This window comes from Ailuropoda melanoleuca, chromosome 4 (assembly GCF_002007445.2).
Source record: "Ailuropoda melanoleuca isolate Jingjing chromosome 4, ASM200744v2, whole genome shotgun sequence".
Taxonomy (NCBI): Eukaryota; Metazoa; Chordata; class Mammalia; order Carnivora; family Ursidae; genus Ailuropoda; species Ailuropoda melanoleuca.
Window position 1 is genome coordinate 74,630,949 of NC_048221.1, and position 16,420 is coordinate 74,647,368.

General features: G+C 42.3%; 1 protein-coding gene across 2 annotated transcripts in view; it reads right to left on the bottom strand.

Moving 5' to 3' along the window:
• LOC100477680 (follicle-stimulating hormone receptor) overlaps positions 1 to 16,420 on the bottom strand; it is a 155,642-nt gene that overhangs the window by 23,285 nt on the left and 115,937 nt on the right. For both annotated transcript variants that reach the window (XM_002928295.4, XM_019809047.2), the window contains exon 5: positions 2,152 to 2,223. In XM_002928295.4, coding sequence (XP_002928341.1) covers positions 2,152 to 2,223 — 72 coding nt within the window. The remainder of the gene's footprint in view (positions 1 to 2,151; positions 2,224 to 16,420) is intronic.

Here is a 16,420-nt window from a genome sequence, read left to right on the forward strand (position 1 = left end):
GTAGCAGCCCTGCGGCCAGCCGGCTCCGGGAGCCAACAGAGAGGGGCAGCCAGCCTCACCCCTCCGGGGGCCTGCTTCAAATGCGGAGCCGAGGGACACTGGGCTCGTCAATGNCTGGACTTCACTCATATGCCCCGCCACAAAACCTTCCGATACCTATTAACCATGGTTGATACATTCACAGGTTGGATCAAGGCATACCCCACAGCCTGGGAAACAGCAGATATCGTAGCCACAACGCTCATTGAACACATCATCCCGAGGTTTGGACTACCCCGAACTCTCCAGTCAGACAACGGACCTGCTTTCATCTCTAGTGTGACTCAGCAGGTAGCCAAAAGCCTCAACGTCAGGAAACTCCATATTCCATACCACCCTCAGTCATCGGGTAAGGTGGAAAAGGCCAACGGATTGCTTAAGGCTCAGCTCACTAAACTGAACTTAGAGACCTGTCTCTCATGGCCCACACTTTTGCCCCTGGCCCTTACCAGGCTTAGGGCACCCCCCCGCAGACCTTCAGGGTTGAGCCCATTTGAGCTGCTGTACGGCCGACCCTTCCTTATAAACCACAACCTCCCAGGTGTTCCCCCACCTCTCCTGTCCTACCTGCCTTACCTTACCCTCCTGCGGGCTCTCCTGAGGGCCCATGCTGATGCTGTCATCCCTGCCCCAAACGACCATGACCATAAGGAAGCCCCCCCTCAAAGGGTATTCCCAGGGGACCAGGTCCTCCTCAGAAATCTGCAACCAGGCTCCTTGCAGACGCGATGGACAGGGCCTCATACTGTCATCCTTACCACCCCAACCGTGGCAAAACTGTTGGGACACCAGGCGTGGGTACACATCAACAACCTCAAACGGGCACCCACAGGTAATGGCTGGGCCTCCCAAGCGGTGGGCCCTACCAAACTACCTCTAAGATCCAAACTCAAGGACCGGATCCGAGCGAGGCGCCAAGACACCTCCACATGGAGCCTGGACCCCCATACTTGGGTAACGTGGTTTCTCCCCTTGGCGGGACCTCTATGCTTAATCCTCCTGCTAATCTCGGTTGCTCCCTGCCTTATTCGGTACATACAGGAACGCCTGCGGGAAGTGACCTGGGTGTCAGTCAACCAGCTCCTCCTACAGCCCTATTCTCGCCTGCCCACTTCCGACTACCCCTATGACAACGCCAGACTGTCAGCAGGAAGTAGCCAGAATGGAGTCGACGCCCCCAATACCATTATATAAAACAAAAGGTCGGAATGTTGGGCTGGCCGAGAAAAGGGGCCAAGACACCCAAGATGGCCGACTCTCCCGCCAAGATAACTGACTCTCCTGCCAAGATTTAAACCGACCCCCAAGATGGCCGAATCTCCCGCCAAAACTCCTGCAGCAGCCACGTCAACCCCAGTAAACCCGTCCTACCGACTTTCCTCACCTCCAGCAGTACCCAATAAAACCCTGCCACGACTCTCCAAGACAGACTTTCCCCCACCCCCAGCGGTGCCCAATAAAAACCGTCGCTGCCCTGCCCTGGGCGCAACTTCCCCGACTCAACGCTCTTTCCCGAGTCGCGGGACCTCGCCCAAGGGTGCTTGCAATAAAGTTCATCCTCTGGACCACGTTTGCCTTTGAGGTCTTGATTTAATTAGCGACGAGAAAAAACCTAACAAAAGTAAACTTGGCATTTCACATTGCCTTTTTTCCTCCTCTTTTGAAAGTACAGATGTCTTAAGAAAAGGCAAATAGATTATCTTGCTAACAGCGTGAATTTGTTTGTCACCTGGTTTCTTTATGCCTAGGGTAGTATGAGAATTCAGGAGGGAAGAGGTGAGGGTGGGGGAAGACTGGGGTGAGGAAGGTAGTTGTGTGTGGGGGGAAGTATAAAGAGCACTAAATAGTGAAGAAAGGAGATCCCTCTTGATTTGCTACAAGCTGGCTCTGTTGATAATGGTCTTACTGAGGAGACTGCTGACTGTCTCCAAACTGAGTGTATCTGGCTTTCAGGTAAAACCAAGGATGCTTCCTGTTTGCCTTCCGACCTCGACCTCTGCTTACCCAGAGTGACGTATTTGGAGGATCTAGACTAAACAATGCATATTACAGGCCCTGAGGCCATTGGGCAAGACATCTACTGAGTAGGTCAACACTCAAGGAAAAACTTACAGTAGAACCTTTTGGAGAGATTGAATCTTGTGAACAGCTGGCAAATGCTTAATACCTGTGTTGGATATTAACCTAGAGAGAGACAAAATTAGAATGAGGAAAAAATGAACCTGGCTATCTTAACAATTGCTATGGTACAAGTTTTCCAAATTCAAAGTAACAAATTTGAGCTATCAGAAAAACCCACCAGATGTTTACCCCAAAGATACAGACGTAGTAAAGAGAAGGGCCATATGCACCCCAATGTTCATAGCTGCATTGTCCACAATAGCCAAATCATGGAAGGAGCCGAGATGCCCTTCAACAGATGACTGGATTAAGAAGCTGTGGTCCATATATACAATGGAATATTACTCAGCTATCAGAAAGAACGAATTCTCAACATTTGCTGCAACATGGACGGCACTGGAGGAGATAATGCTAAGTGAAATAAGTCAAGCAGAGAAAGACAATTATCATATGATTTCTCTCATCTATGGAACATAAGAACTAGGATGATCGGTAGGGGAAGAAAGGGATAAAGAAAAGGGGGGTAATCAGAAGGGGGAATGAAACATGAGAGACTATGGACTATGAGAAACAAACTGAAGACTTCAGAGGGGAGGGGGTGGGGGAATGGGATAGACTGGTGATGGGTAGTAAGGAGGGCACGTATTGCATGGTGCACTGGGTGTTATACGCAACTAATGAAGCATCAAACTTTACATCGGAATCTGGGGATGTACTGTATGCTGATTAACATAATATAATAAAAAAAAAAACCCACCAGAAAATCCCCTAATACACCTGACTCATGCTTACCTTTTCTATTTTAAGGCTGTAACTGAGGNGAAAGAAAACCCACCAGAAAATCCCCTAATACACCTGACTCATGCTTACCTTTTCTATTTTAAGGCTGTAACTGAGGTGTAGCAAAATACTGATTCCTTAGAGAAAAGAAACTTACACTTCAACGCAATGCACAAGACTTTTTTTTTTAAAGATATGTTAACATGATCCAAAAGCAAATTGTAACTAGATAACAAAATGTTCCTAAATCATTCCTTGTTTCCTGCCTTCTCATAGTCTTTGAAGAACTGCCCCTTCCCCAGTCCAAGTGATTCTGTTGAGATTAAGCATGAGGTTCCATGCCCTTTGACCCCAGAGTATGCAAGTAACCTAATCCCGGTGAATCAGACTATCTCCTGGGAAGTGGTTGGAAGTTGGTTAAGGCTGAGTCCATGATGCCATCACCCTTAAGAGATAGTCCATAAATTTCTATAGCTGAAATGTCCAGAGCTATAACATGGATCCTTCCCAGGGTCTGCTTATCTTGGCCTGGGTTCCCCAGGAAGCAGAGACTGAGATGAAGCCTGGCCTGTAGATGGTCTCTTTGATAATGAGTATAGAGAATTTGTGACATCAGTAATGAAACAGGGAAGAAAAATAATCAATACAAAGATATGTTGTTGAATTGGCCACTGCTACCAGTTATTGGTCCTTAATGCCGAAGACTTGATTTAGGAGACTTTCAAAATGGATCTCAGTACTGTTGCTGTGAATAGGAGAGAAGGTGAAACAATTATTCATGGACTATTATTTCCTATTGGTCAGATGTGTCCCCATGGTGTTAACTCCCTACTTACAGCTTGCATGCTAGATGAGTGCCCAGTGAGTGAGGAGACCCAGGGCAGGAAATGAGAGGTCTTCAAGGCAGGCTAGGTGATGTCCAGTTGCACCTGCATTAAGCTGATGAAATTTGGTGAAACTGGCTCTCACAGCAGTGGTGAAGGTTTTCAAGGCACGTGAGACTTGTTTTGACCCTGGTCCTCAGCATTTCTCTCTCTTTTGTGAGATGCTCCAAATCCTTCTAATACCTCCTCACTACCATTTTTCTTTTCTATGTGGCTTACCCAAGCAGAGTTGGTCTTGGTCACTTGTAGTCTAAAGAACGTTCCCTGGTACAGTCATGATTGTGAAGGCCCATGCGTTCTTTTGGGTTTATGACTCTGGAGTAGACTGTGGTATCTTTGCTTCTATATTTAGAGTCAGTGAATTCTGCCTATGGCTTCTCTAATGGTTCTCAGATATTTTGTTCCCTTTTGGTTCTCAATGATCCACGTAGAATCCATCTTGGTCTTTTTTTTAATTTATTTTTTTATTACTCAGCAGCCCTTGATATGGTCCTCCTGTTTTGATCAGTTTCTGTTCCATTAATTTTACCTTTTCCAAAACGTTACATCAATGCAATTATATATTATGCAATTTCTTGAACCTGTCTTCTTTCACAAAGTATAATGCATTTGACATGCACGTGTGTATCAATAGTTCATTGTTTTTTATTGCTGAGTAGTGGTGCATTGTATGGATGTACCACAGTTGATCCATTCACCAGTTGTTTTTGTGATAATTAAACAAAGCTACTTTCAACATTTATGGTGGTGATGGTGGTGTGTATGTGTGCATGTGTGTGTGTGCATGTGAGAGGGAGAGAGAGAACATTTTTCTTTATCTTGGGTAAATACCTGTAAGTAGGATTGCTGGATTGTATGGTAAATGTATGTTTAACTTGATTAGAAACGCCAAACTGTTTTCCAGAGTGGCTGTACCATTATGCATTGCCATCAGCAATGTATGGGAGTTCTAGTTGTTCTAAATCCTTTTGTTATATTAAAAATACTCCTTGAATATAAAAGTAATAAATTTTTATTGTGGGAATTATGGAAAATATGGAAACATTTACAGAAGAAGGTAAAAATCACCTCTGGTTTGTCTACCCAAATATAGTTTCTGCTAATACTGGGGGTTTGATGTTTCTACCAAAACGTATGGCTTTCATAGTTACTTTCCATAATCTCTGAGATTCTACTCATTCTAAACAGAAGCATTGCCATAAATAAGTATATACTAGCTTGACACAGTTCTATTCTACATTTGTTATTTAATCATATCCAGTCTTCTGCTATTTTTAGATCTCTTCTTATGTGTCTTTACACTGTTCCCTTAATGAGATATCAAAGCAAGGACCATATTTAATATTCTCTGACAATCTGTACTACTAGGCGCAGATTTTGAATGTAGTATGTGCTTATAAAGTATTGAGTTAATTGGTTGATGTTTCTAAAATGTTTCTTGAATCTGTCACCAAGAATGTATGGAAATCCTTATTCAGTTAATTTATTTGTCCAGTATCGCTGCTACCTAGAGTAATTAATCTTACACAGACACAGGGAAGTCTGGAGGCCAGGAATCAGTAGAACCTAGGTGCCAACTCTGTCATGAACTATACACAATGCATTTCATCTCTCTAGACTGGAAAGGTTGTGGAGTGCATGAATATCAAGGTAGACATTTTATCAGACACTTTTGTGCCCTGCTCCACATCCTCTTGGTCCATCCTTTACTCTAGCTGTTACCATAGCAACTAGCTACATACAGACTTAACTTGGCAGATACTGGTTGCAGTTATACTGATTGTCTCATTTTCTGTCCTGGACTTCTCTGCCACCTCTGAGTGGGATGCTGAAAGGAATCTGCTCTACCGTTCAGAGACATGTACAAATCAGGAAGTGCAAGAGAGTTAATATCCCATAGGGCACCTTTTGACTAGTGGTCGACTCCTCTCTTCTATTCTTTGGGTGAAGAATTCTGAATATATTCTAAATGACACTTAAGAGGGACTCTAGCATGATTGAACCCCCATTTTTCTGGTGTTGATGAGCTGATAATAAATTCCTAGGTGGCTTTCCCTCTTTGTTTTCTTTTCTTAGTCCTCCTAGTCTCCTTCTCTGGGTTTGGGTATAAAAATAAACTACTCCCATATAAGTTCTTCCTCAGACATGTTTTAGAGCACCTAGGCTAAGACAAATACCAGCTTGCACTGAATCTCACATTTACATAGATTCCCTGATGGTGGCTATTAGCCTTTACCCCAAATCTGTCTTCAGTTCCCACCCAGTCTGCCCTGTTTCTCTTCCTTCCTTTACTGTAAAGTTTCTAGAAGGAGTTGTCTGTATTTGTTGTTTTCATTTTCTTCTATTCCATTCCTCTTCAGTCTTCAGTTTTTTCATGGTACATCTCCGTACCAAAACTACTTTGTTATGTGCCAAATGCACCAATCCATAACCAATAAATCTAATGAGCAATTTAAATTCTCTCCTTTTTATAACCACTTTTAGGAGAATTCAGTACTTTTCCCCTTTCCTGTTAGTTTCTGTCATTTTGCACTCTTCTGTTGTTCTTCCTCTTACTCCTTTTTATTTAATTTTGACTCCCCCTCCATCTTTACTCTGAGTCTTTTACCTTTTTTCTTTATAATCCTGCTGGGAAGATCTCCTTTTCCATGGCTTTAGGTACTGTCAATATGGTGACAACTCATAGGTTCATACTTGACTTCTGACTGCTATAGTCTATCTCTAATTAAAATTTCTTTATATATTCTTCTGAATGTCTCATTGACAGAGCAAATTAAATTTGCTCCCTCACCACTTCCACCAAAATTCTCCTCCTCAATTCTCCCTTATAAATGGCACTACCATCTATCAATTGTGTATTACAAAAGTGAGTTAAGCTTGGCTACTTCACCCTCACTCCCCAACATCACTACATCTCAAAAATCCTCTTAGATTCCATTTCCAAAATATTTCTTGAGTCCATACAATTTCTTCCAACACCACTGATACCATTCTAGAATAAGCCACCATCATCTTTCCTCGAGATAGCTGCAATAGACTCCTGCTTCCCATACACGTAGTCTTGCCCTTTTCTAACACATTCTCCATATGGCATCTAGAACATTCTTTTTCTCTCTCTTTTTTTAAAAGATTTTATTTATTTTTTTGAAAGAGAGTGAGAGAGCGCATAAGTGGCGAGGAGAGGGAGAGGGAGAGGGAGAGCAGACTCCCTGCTGAGCGGGGAGCCTGATGTGGGACTTGATCCCAGGGATCATGACCTGCGCTGAAGGCAAATGCTTAACCGACTAAGCCATCCTGGTGCCCCATCTGGAGCATTCTTTTAAAAAAATGTAAATCTGATTGCTTCAGTCTTTTGCTTTTCTTTTCCGTTCATTTCCATTATAGAATTTATACTTCTTACTACCTACGCTCAGACCCTATCTCATGCCACTTTAGCACCAGTGGCTTTCACTCAGTTCCTCAGACACACTAAATTCTTCCCTGTTCCCAGGCATTTGGGCATGCTCTGTATGGAAGGCTCACCACCCACTCCTTGCTTGGGCCCTCTCAGCTGATACTTCAGGGGTCAGTTGCAAATGTCATTTTTTTTAGTGAAGAGCTACCAAACTGCCAATTTAAATTAAGGCCCCTGATTTATTCCCAGTATTCTCATGTCTTCTTTAGCAATTTTTCTTTTTAGCACCCATCAAAATTCTAAGCTATACATTTAGTGTTTATTTATTCAATATCAGTTTCTTCAACTAGACTGTGAATGGCAGGAGTACAAAAATCATGTTTTTCCTGAAAGCTCAATGTTGGCACAGTGGTTGGCACATAGAATGTGCTTGATGTTTATCAGGCCGGGCAATGTGCTGTGTGCTGTCAGAGATGAGCACAGAAAAGGAATTATTCACTGTCTCTGTTCTTCATGCCTAATGGATTTGACATCATAAGGATAGTAACCTGGCTCTCTCTCTTAATGAATGAGTTTGACTTTTACGACATTGAAGGAGGGAAGAATGTATGATTGTCAATGAGAATGGTACATTATTTAATATCAATAGCATGAGCTTCTGAAGCCACAATACTTAAGGGATATCTATGAATGTCTATAGTTGCACATTGAAATTTTTGGTTTTTATAGAGAATACACAGCAAAATGGCTAAAATTATTCCAGTAGTGCTAGGTTTTAGACACTTAAGAAGATCTAGTGACCATCTAGTGAGATGGATCATTGGTGATAAGTCTATAGCTAAGACTCTCCATAACCCCAAGAGAACTCAGGAAATGGAGTTCAGATGAACACTTAGTTTTCAATTCATTTTTCCCCTTAGATCAATAAATTCATGGCTGATGGAGGCTGGAAGTGGGTAATCACCTAGGAGCTCTGTGTCTCAATGGGTTTGCTTTGGTCAAATGACTGCTGCAAAATTATTTTGATTCACTCAACTGTGGTTTATCTTAAAAAACAGGTAAAGGCCTGAGGGTAAAATGTCAGCAACTGTAAGTTCTGCAAAAGGATCTTCTAAAGAAAAGTTTACAGTTATCCCCTCTCAACAGCAAGTTTTACATTCTGAGCTGGTGTTAACACCTTTCATGCTGAACTGTTGCTAATCTTTAGGTTACAGTAATGAAAATGGGCAGTGCTTCTGTTGGGGTGAACTTAGTGAGGTCCCTCCTTCTATTTCTGGGAAAAATTGCCACTACGTGCTACCATGTAACAAGATAATACACTTGCCTTTTAGTATATGTGCTGGTGAAGCAAGTGCTATACTTGCCTTTTATGAGAGGTGACCCATAGCTCTGAGGCTCATTGTTGTCAACATCATTAGTGCTTTTATTAATCTTTAAGAGTGCTGGTGAGTTATTGTCTCTGAAACTGTGTGTGTTCTCACTTGTATTGCTTTGGACTATGTGCCTTCCAGAGGGACAACCTCTGTCCCATCCAAGAGAGGATACCAAAGACCATCCCCTGGCTTCAGAAAGCTTGTGGATGAATTGAGTTCAGGCTAGTACAGATGAAATACTCAGACTGGTGTAGCGCTAAACTGTATGTTATTTATTGAGCATCTTAAAGAGTTCAGAGAAGGGGAGAACAATGTGGGTTAGAACAGTCATGGAGGACTTCTTGTAGGAAGGAAAGAAAACCAGATTTCTGAGTAAGTATAGAGCTTTATTGGCCTGAATGGGAGAATTGAATGCAAATGGCACAACCACAGGAGGGCCATGGGGGAAGAGAGGAAAATGGAACTGAAAGGGAAGACAGAGGCAGTGTCTTAAGAACCTTTACGACTGTGTAGGGGAATGTGAACTTGATGGGTAAGTGATTGGAAGTCACTTTAAGGTGCTGAAAGGGGAAGTATGACTTGAGGACTCCCTGAGCAGAGGTAGCCCATGTTTTCACCATCCCATAATATTGGGCTTAATAGTGGTGGTCAGGACAAACCAATTGGTGGTTGAAACCCTACTGCGTAACCCACTGAACTGAGAAAAGTCAGGGAAGAAAGACCCTCTCCATCACACATGCTAACCAAGAATGCAATTCGTTATCTGTATTCCACCCCAAATCCACTATGGCAGGAATGCTCAATTCTGAGACTGTGCGAAATAGCTCTTTTAATTTGTGAACTGAGGCCGAAATAGAGTTCATGCCAGGGACTGGAGGGTCCATTGAGATGCTTTAGGCAAATATGATTTAGGAAGGGTATACTGCCGATTATGTGTTCAGGTTAGGAGTCTATAATTTTTGCTAAAGCACATTTCCTGGAAGCTAAGGCTGAGTGTTTGAACTTGAACTCCTTTTTCTACCTTCTAATTGGTTCCCCATGATACAGAATTTGTTTGCACCTAATAGTCTTCTTTTTTCTTTTTTACATTTTTAGTTATATTATTTAGTCTCCTAGATAAAATGAACTTCTTCCTCCTGACGACTCTGGGAGAAGATAGTTATCCAATGATGGATAAGCAGGAGAGTAGACGGTGGTTGATTAATACATGAAAAGACTTCCTACCTTGGGCTCACAGGTACTGAGGTCTCTATTGACCCCAGAGCCTTACTGATTGAGAACTTGCATGTTTACATACATCACCACTATCCACGTGCTGCTAGCTACTGCGTACTCTCTGATTCACTAACTAGAGATGGGTTAGGTGTAGAATCCCACAATCTTGGAGTTAGATGGCGGTGTATAAGAAGCTAAGGTACAATGAAAAAGGGCTTGTACTTAAGTTTAGGGACCCTGGACTTGAATGCCTTTCCTCTTACCAGCTGGATGATACTGAGTACTTCACTTGCTTTTCCAGAGCCTCAGTTTCTCTGTACGATGACGTTGTGTAAGGAATTACATGAGATAGTGGAGAGTCTGGTTTCCCACCTTCCCCATCTCATAACTTCAAAATTGGGTCCATTTAACTCATATTCAGCTTAAACTCCCCTTAGCCTCCATGGAAAATAGACTCCTTAGTAATCTGGGGGTGGGGGGGCATGGAGAATTTAAGGAGCCCCAAAGCAGGATTTTAAAGAACTTGCCCTGTTAACATGGCTACATATTCTGTTTTGATCTAATATCCTGGCTTAATAACCAGGTTCTGGTCCTCTCTTAGCACATAGAGCAGAACTTTTGAAACTAACCTCCTTCAATGCTAGAGGATCTGGGTTCAAGTCCTGCCTGTAGCACATCTTAAGATATGTGGCTTTAAGAGTATTAGTTGGTGTCTCTATGACTGTGATCCTTCACCTTGTACTCAGGGAAATGATAACATATACCTTACAGGAAACCTTACCACCATGTTCAGGCACTGTTCTTAGTCTTTCTCCAGCCTTGTATTCCAGTTGCACTGAGACCTGGCCTGATTACCATGTCCTGCTTTTTTCTAGTTCTCAAGGGTACTGAAATGTTGTCCCGGTGAATGTCGTCCCTGTGCTCATGATTCCAGAGCGGGCTGGTCTGTTATCTGCTGCCTGAGGCTCCTCATACTCTTGTTGCAACGCCAGGAAGCCACAGCTACATTTCCCAGATTCTTCTTGCTCCCTGTCTCTAATTTCCTTCAGCTACTTCTGATAAACATGCCTGAATCAACCTTCTTGCTGTCTGATTCTGTGTAGTTTCTGGGTCCTGATTATATTATCACCTAGAGGTTTGTGGGTCATCTCAAGGAAAATTACTGCAAAGAGTTGACAGAATTGAAGACTTGGACATTTTTAAGAAAAATACAAGTGATCCAAATTGGTTGATATTTTCTGTGATAACAAGTGACTTCAGAAATAATGCTACAGAACAGATATTTTTAAATTAGGCACATTTGGTTTGTCCCTTTAGAAAAGGTGATATATTAATAATGAGGAAAACAATGCATTTGAAAGAAATCTACGTTATGTAGAGACCATTTGGGAAAAAACATGGAAATAGTTAATTTGTTGCTGAAAATGATGCATGTCATCATCATGAAAACTTTAATATTATACATTTTAAAATACAGAAACATAACTTTCTAACCTGTTTGAGTTTTTTTCATTGGGTTTTGAACACATTCACTGGAAATAGAAAAATGCAATATCTTCCAGGTAGTTTGTGAGAACGTCTGAATGACATTAGGGAAGAAAATTTCCTAGCTAAATTTCATAAACACATTAGCATAAAAGTATAGGACTGAACCACTGAGTCTGATGACTCCGAGTACTGCTGTAGACTTTGTTCTCAGCTTTGACAGACACTATAATCTAGTACTGCTAGGACCTGTGAGTTGCTTTTCCAGTGTTAACGTAATCTTAAAAAATAATGAAGCACATCCTATGACATTGCTTTCTCTAAAATATTTTTATTATAATTAGTGAGAGCAAAATAGGCTTTTTGTGCCATATAACATGTTATATAATGAGACAAGATGTAAATGTAAAAGCATATTATTTGTTCATCTTGGTTTCATGCTTTAAAATATTTTTGTGTATATTTTGTAATGTACACATCAGTACTGCAATTGTATGTGTACCTGCTTTATAAATAAGGTTATTTAGGGGTGTATGCTTGCTTTCTTTTTCTTTCCTGATGGGGTGAAGAATTAAGACCTTATTATCTAATGTGTGGGATATTTTGCTTGGAAAGAGAAGCCTGTAATTCTGAAGGGCTGCCAGGTGGAAATGGTAATAGATCTGTGTTGTGTTGCTGTAGATAGGTTTAGGATTAATAATAATAATGGTCAACATTTATTGAACATTTCCTATGCACCAGGCACCACACCAAGCACTTAACATTGATCGTTTTATTTATTCCTCTTCTCCACCTTAGGAGACAGGTATCATTACCATCCTCATATCAGAGCGGGGGAGGCTCAGCTGATAGAGGTCCAGTAATTTTCACAAAGCCACACAAGAGGAGGGCAGAGCTAGAGGTTGAATACACATCTTTCTGACTCTGTAAAGCTTGTGCTGCTAACAATATCAGGCTTAGCATAATGACTGATTGTCATTCCTATGAAGGTTGCCCACAGGGGAATGAATGGACTGTATAGGTAAGCACTTGGTTCCTTACCCCCGGAAATGTGTCCCACCAAATGCCCGGAAGGGCTACTTCACGAGGGGCATGATGCTGTAATTCATAATAGATGAATATTTCATGTTTGTCCCCTTTCCTTGTGCAGCGCTTCTGGGTTGGCGAACATGTGGAGATTCGGGGAGAGTTGGCGGGCATGGATCTTTTCCTCACACCTTGCCCCGTGCATCTCTTCCATCTGGCTGTTCCTGAGTTCTGTCTTTTTATGATAAGCTGGTAACTAGAAGCAAAATGTTACTCTGAGTTCTATAAGCCACTCCAGCAAGTTCGCTGAACCCAAGGAGGGATCATTGTGTCAAGCGAACTTTGGCTCACTTTCTACCTGCATCTTCAGAGGTAAGAGGAGCCTCTGAGTAACTCCTCTGGAACTGTATAGAATATGTTAGCCACAGAGTAAGACTTGTGCTCTCAGCCCAGTAATTAACCTCTACACATTCCATGTCTGGGTAGAAAGAAATCATGTGCTGTAATGGCAAACTGAATCAAGGGAACTAAACTGAAGATAAATATTAGACAAAATGGGCCTGAATGTAAAAAACAAAGAAAAAAGTTTATGCTGGGCTAATGTGCAGCTAGCTGTCACTGTTGATGTTCTTTGTGCTTTCAATTTAGAGCCTGCTGTAGGATACATTTGTGTCCTTGGCTAGGGCACATCTCAGTGAAACAGGATATCCTTGTTGGTTTTGCCTGAAACACCAGGGACTGAGAGATGCTACATTCCAGTTACATAGTTCTTAACCTCTCATGCAAATTGAACACAAAAATGGTGTAGAGTCCTTGTGAGAAGGGCTCCTGGGAATGGTTGTGTTTAAGCCCTTCCCATGCCCCTCCATGAGGGAGTGTGGGCCCTGCTTGTGGCTTCATGCAGGTTGAGAAAGGGACTTGAAGAAGAGCAGGTGGCAGGTTTCGTAGCAATCTCCTCCTGCCTGGGGGACATAGTGACCAGTGTCTGACTTGGACCGAATGAGAGGCTGGCTGCAGGGGCAGTAGACCAGAAGACCACTCTTTGGGAGGCAACTGAAGTCCTAAGGGCTGGTTACATGGATCACAGTTCTGACCCAGACTTCTCTCTGATGAAGGAAGGACTGGAACAGACCTTTTCTTACACTTGGGTAGCACATATGATTGACAAAGCTATTGCATGTTGTCTCATGTGACCTGACAGTGAGTTTTTGAGATGAGCATGATTATGATTCTCATCTTATAAAAGAGGCAGTGCTCAACCCTTGCTAGACTTGTCTTTACGTCTGACTTCTGGTGATGACAGGCAGGACTTATTTCAAAGTTGAAGAGGTGAGGACACAACTACCTCAGGAGAAGGTATAGCCTGTGAAAATATCATTCAGAGACTCCGCAAGTGAGTTGAGTATGGTTGCCTAGGTGCTATTGGAGTGGATATTTTGGGACTTACCTCCCCCTCCAGAAAGCTCCATACCTGGAGTCTATCTTTATCAATTCTTGGGTTTCACATTGCCTTTTCTAGGCCTCTCTTTTAAAACTGGAAATTCTTCTAGGAAGAAGAACATCAAGACCTGAACATATTGATGTGTACTGATGGGTCAAGTAATAGTCTTGCTGATGGAAAAGACCTGGGCTTCTTGAAGGAGAAAACACAGTGAACAGGTTAGAGGAATGAGGAGGGGAGGGGAGCAGTATGAAAACATCACCTTCCTGATAATCAAGCCCTCGGTTAAGAGGAGGTGCTTGCCCTCCTTGAGCTTACATGGTCAGGCTGAAGTCTCATCCTGAACTTGAGCATTTCAGAAGAAAATCTGGCCATATTTTGCTAACATTGACAATGGCAGGCAGAGTTGGCTCTGCTAGACACCTAACTGATAAAAGAAGCAATTGTATAATTTCCATTGTGCCGAAACATTTCTGTAGTCATGACAACATCCTTAGTTCCTTACAACAGACAGCTAGGGAGATAGCTAATAATTTCTTTCCAATCATCACCAGCCCCTGTGTAAAAGGACTTCTGGCCCCATCTGCAGGATGGTTCTATGTGGGAGGTGCTTAGGGGAGGCACGGGGGAAAGAAGGCTTTGGGGGTTATTAGAGGTGTGGGGCAAAAATCAGCGCAGTCACTTGGGTCCGTGTCTCACCTAGACGTCAATCACATACCTCTTTTTTGGAAATATGTCCCCAGTTGAACCACGCCTTCCCAATCCTCCAGGTGCTACCATTACTGTACCCTGGGATTACAGAAGTTGCCCCTTAGCAGGTCTCCCTTGAGTGTATAGTCTGTACCCGGCTCCTGGTCAATCTATAGCCCAAATCATTATCATCTTGTCACTCCGCTGCTCAAAATCTTAGCTTACTCTTTACCACGGTAGTAGGCCTGAACTCCCCTGCCTTAATTTCCTTTTTCTAATCTTAACCAAACCCAATCTATCTTATGCAGTCCTACACTTCAGTGAGTATCTTCTTTTTAGCTGGGACTCAGTTTCTCCCCGTCATCTGCCTCCTCTATGGTCCTTTTACCTTAAATGCCTTTGCTCATCTCTTTTTTTCACAGGAAATTCTTTCTTTTCTGTCTTTCCAAATTTTATTTATCCTTTAAGTTGCAGCTAAGTGCTGCCTACCCCCATGAAGTGTCCCCTGACTATTGGAGCCTAAAGCATTGGGTTAGTTCTCTCATATGTGACCAGTACCACACTTCTCTACAGATGTGTTATTGCCAAGGATGAATGGATGCTGGCTAGCCTTTTCTCCACAGAAGACTGAGCTCCTTGACAGCTGTCCATAGATGTCTCCTGTATCTCTCACAAGGCCATCCCCTCCATCCTTTCTCAACCACCCCCTTTCTAAAACATTACTCTCTACTTGGCCTGCTTTATCTTTCTTTATACCACCTAACATTATCCAACGTTGTCTCTTCAACTAGAATGTAAGGTTCCATAATGGCAGGAAATTCATTTATCTTTGTATCTTTTGTATACCCCAAAACTACCGCAAAGCCTAAACTATAGTATGAACTCAGTAAATGATTGTGGAGTGATTGAATGAATGAGTTTTTATGTACTGGCCAATTCACATCCAAAATGATGGAGAAGAAAAGGGGGGGGGGCACCAATCCTTTCCTCTGTGTACATGGCTGCCATAACATCTAAAAATGAACCCTCATATGGTCCTTCTCCCATCAGAATAGAGAGCCAAACTTTGCTGTACACCCAGAATACTCCAATTCATAGGGACATTGCACATTCCTGTCAGGAGAGCCCTGCAATCAGGGACTACAGGCAAGGCCAGCTTACTACTGCAAAATGCATGGACTTCTACTACCCTGACTACTTCTTCGATTGCTGTGAGGTTCAGATGCCATAAAGTATGATAAAAAGAATTAAACTGTAAATCAACGTAAAAGTGGGAAGCATTATCCTACCAGCTGGTGGGGTGAAGAACTGGAATTAATTTTTATGGAGATGGCAAAGGGATATTGTGGACAACGGGTATTGAAAATAAACATTAAGAGGAGGGGTCAGGAGCTCTCCATTAGAACTCTGAAGGATAATGAAGTTTTTTGCTTGTTTGGAAGGCCCTTTCTGGGTATGTCAGGAGTTCAGTAAGAAGGATGCCTTTTTCCTTTGAGAAGCACAAATAATGTTTTTGTTTTTCACATTTGAATACTGGTCAGCAGATTCTTCGCAAAAGAAAAAGTTAAAAAGGCTTTCAAAAATTTTAGGAATACTGGAGGGGGAAAATATCCCACCATCACCACTACTGTCATTATCATCATCAAATTACCTTGCAACAATCTCAAGGGGGAGGTATTACTTTGTTTTCTTTAAGCGTAGGTGCGAACTGTGGTACAAAGAGGTGAAGTCTCCTATGTGGGCTCTCTTAGCTGTAAATGACAGGGTCAAGTGTTTAATAAGAATTTAATAACACTTATTGAGAATTTTCTAAATGTCAGTCATTGTTCTCAGTAACTTCTTTCATACAATACAAAGGTGCAGGTAATGTTTTTCCTGGTTTATTGAGAGGAAAACTGAGACTTAGAGAATTAAGACCATTACCTAAGGTCACACAGATGAGAAGGGTGGGAGCCAAGACCTGAGCCCAGAC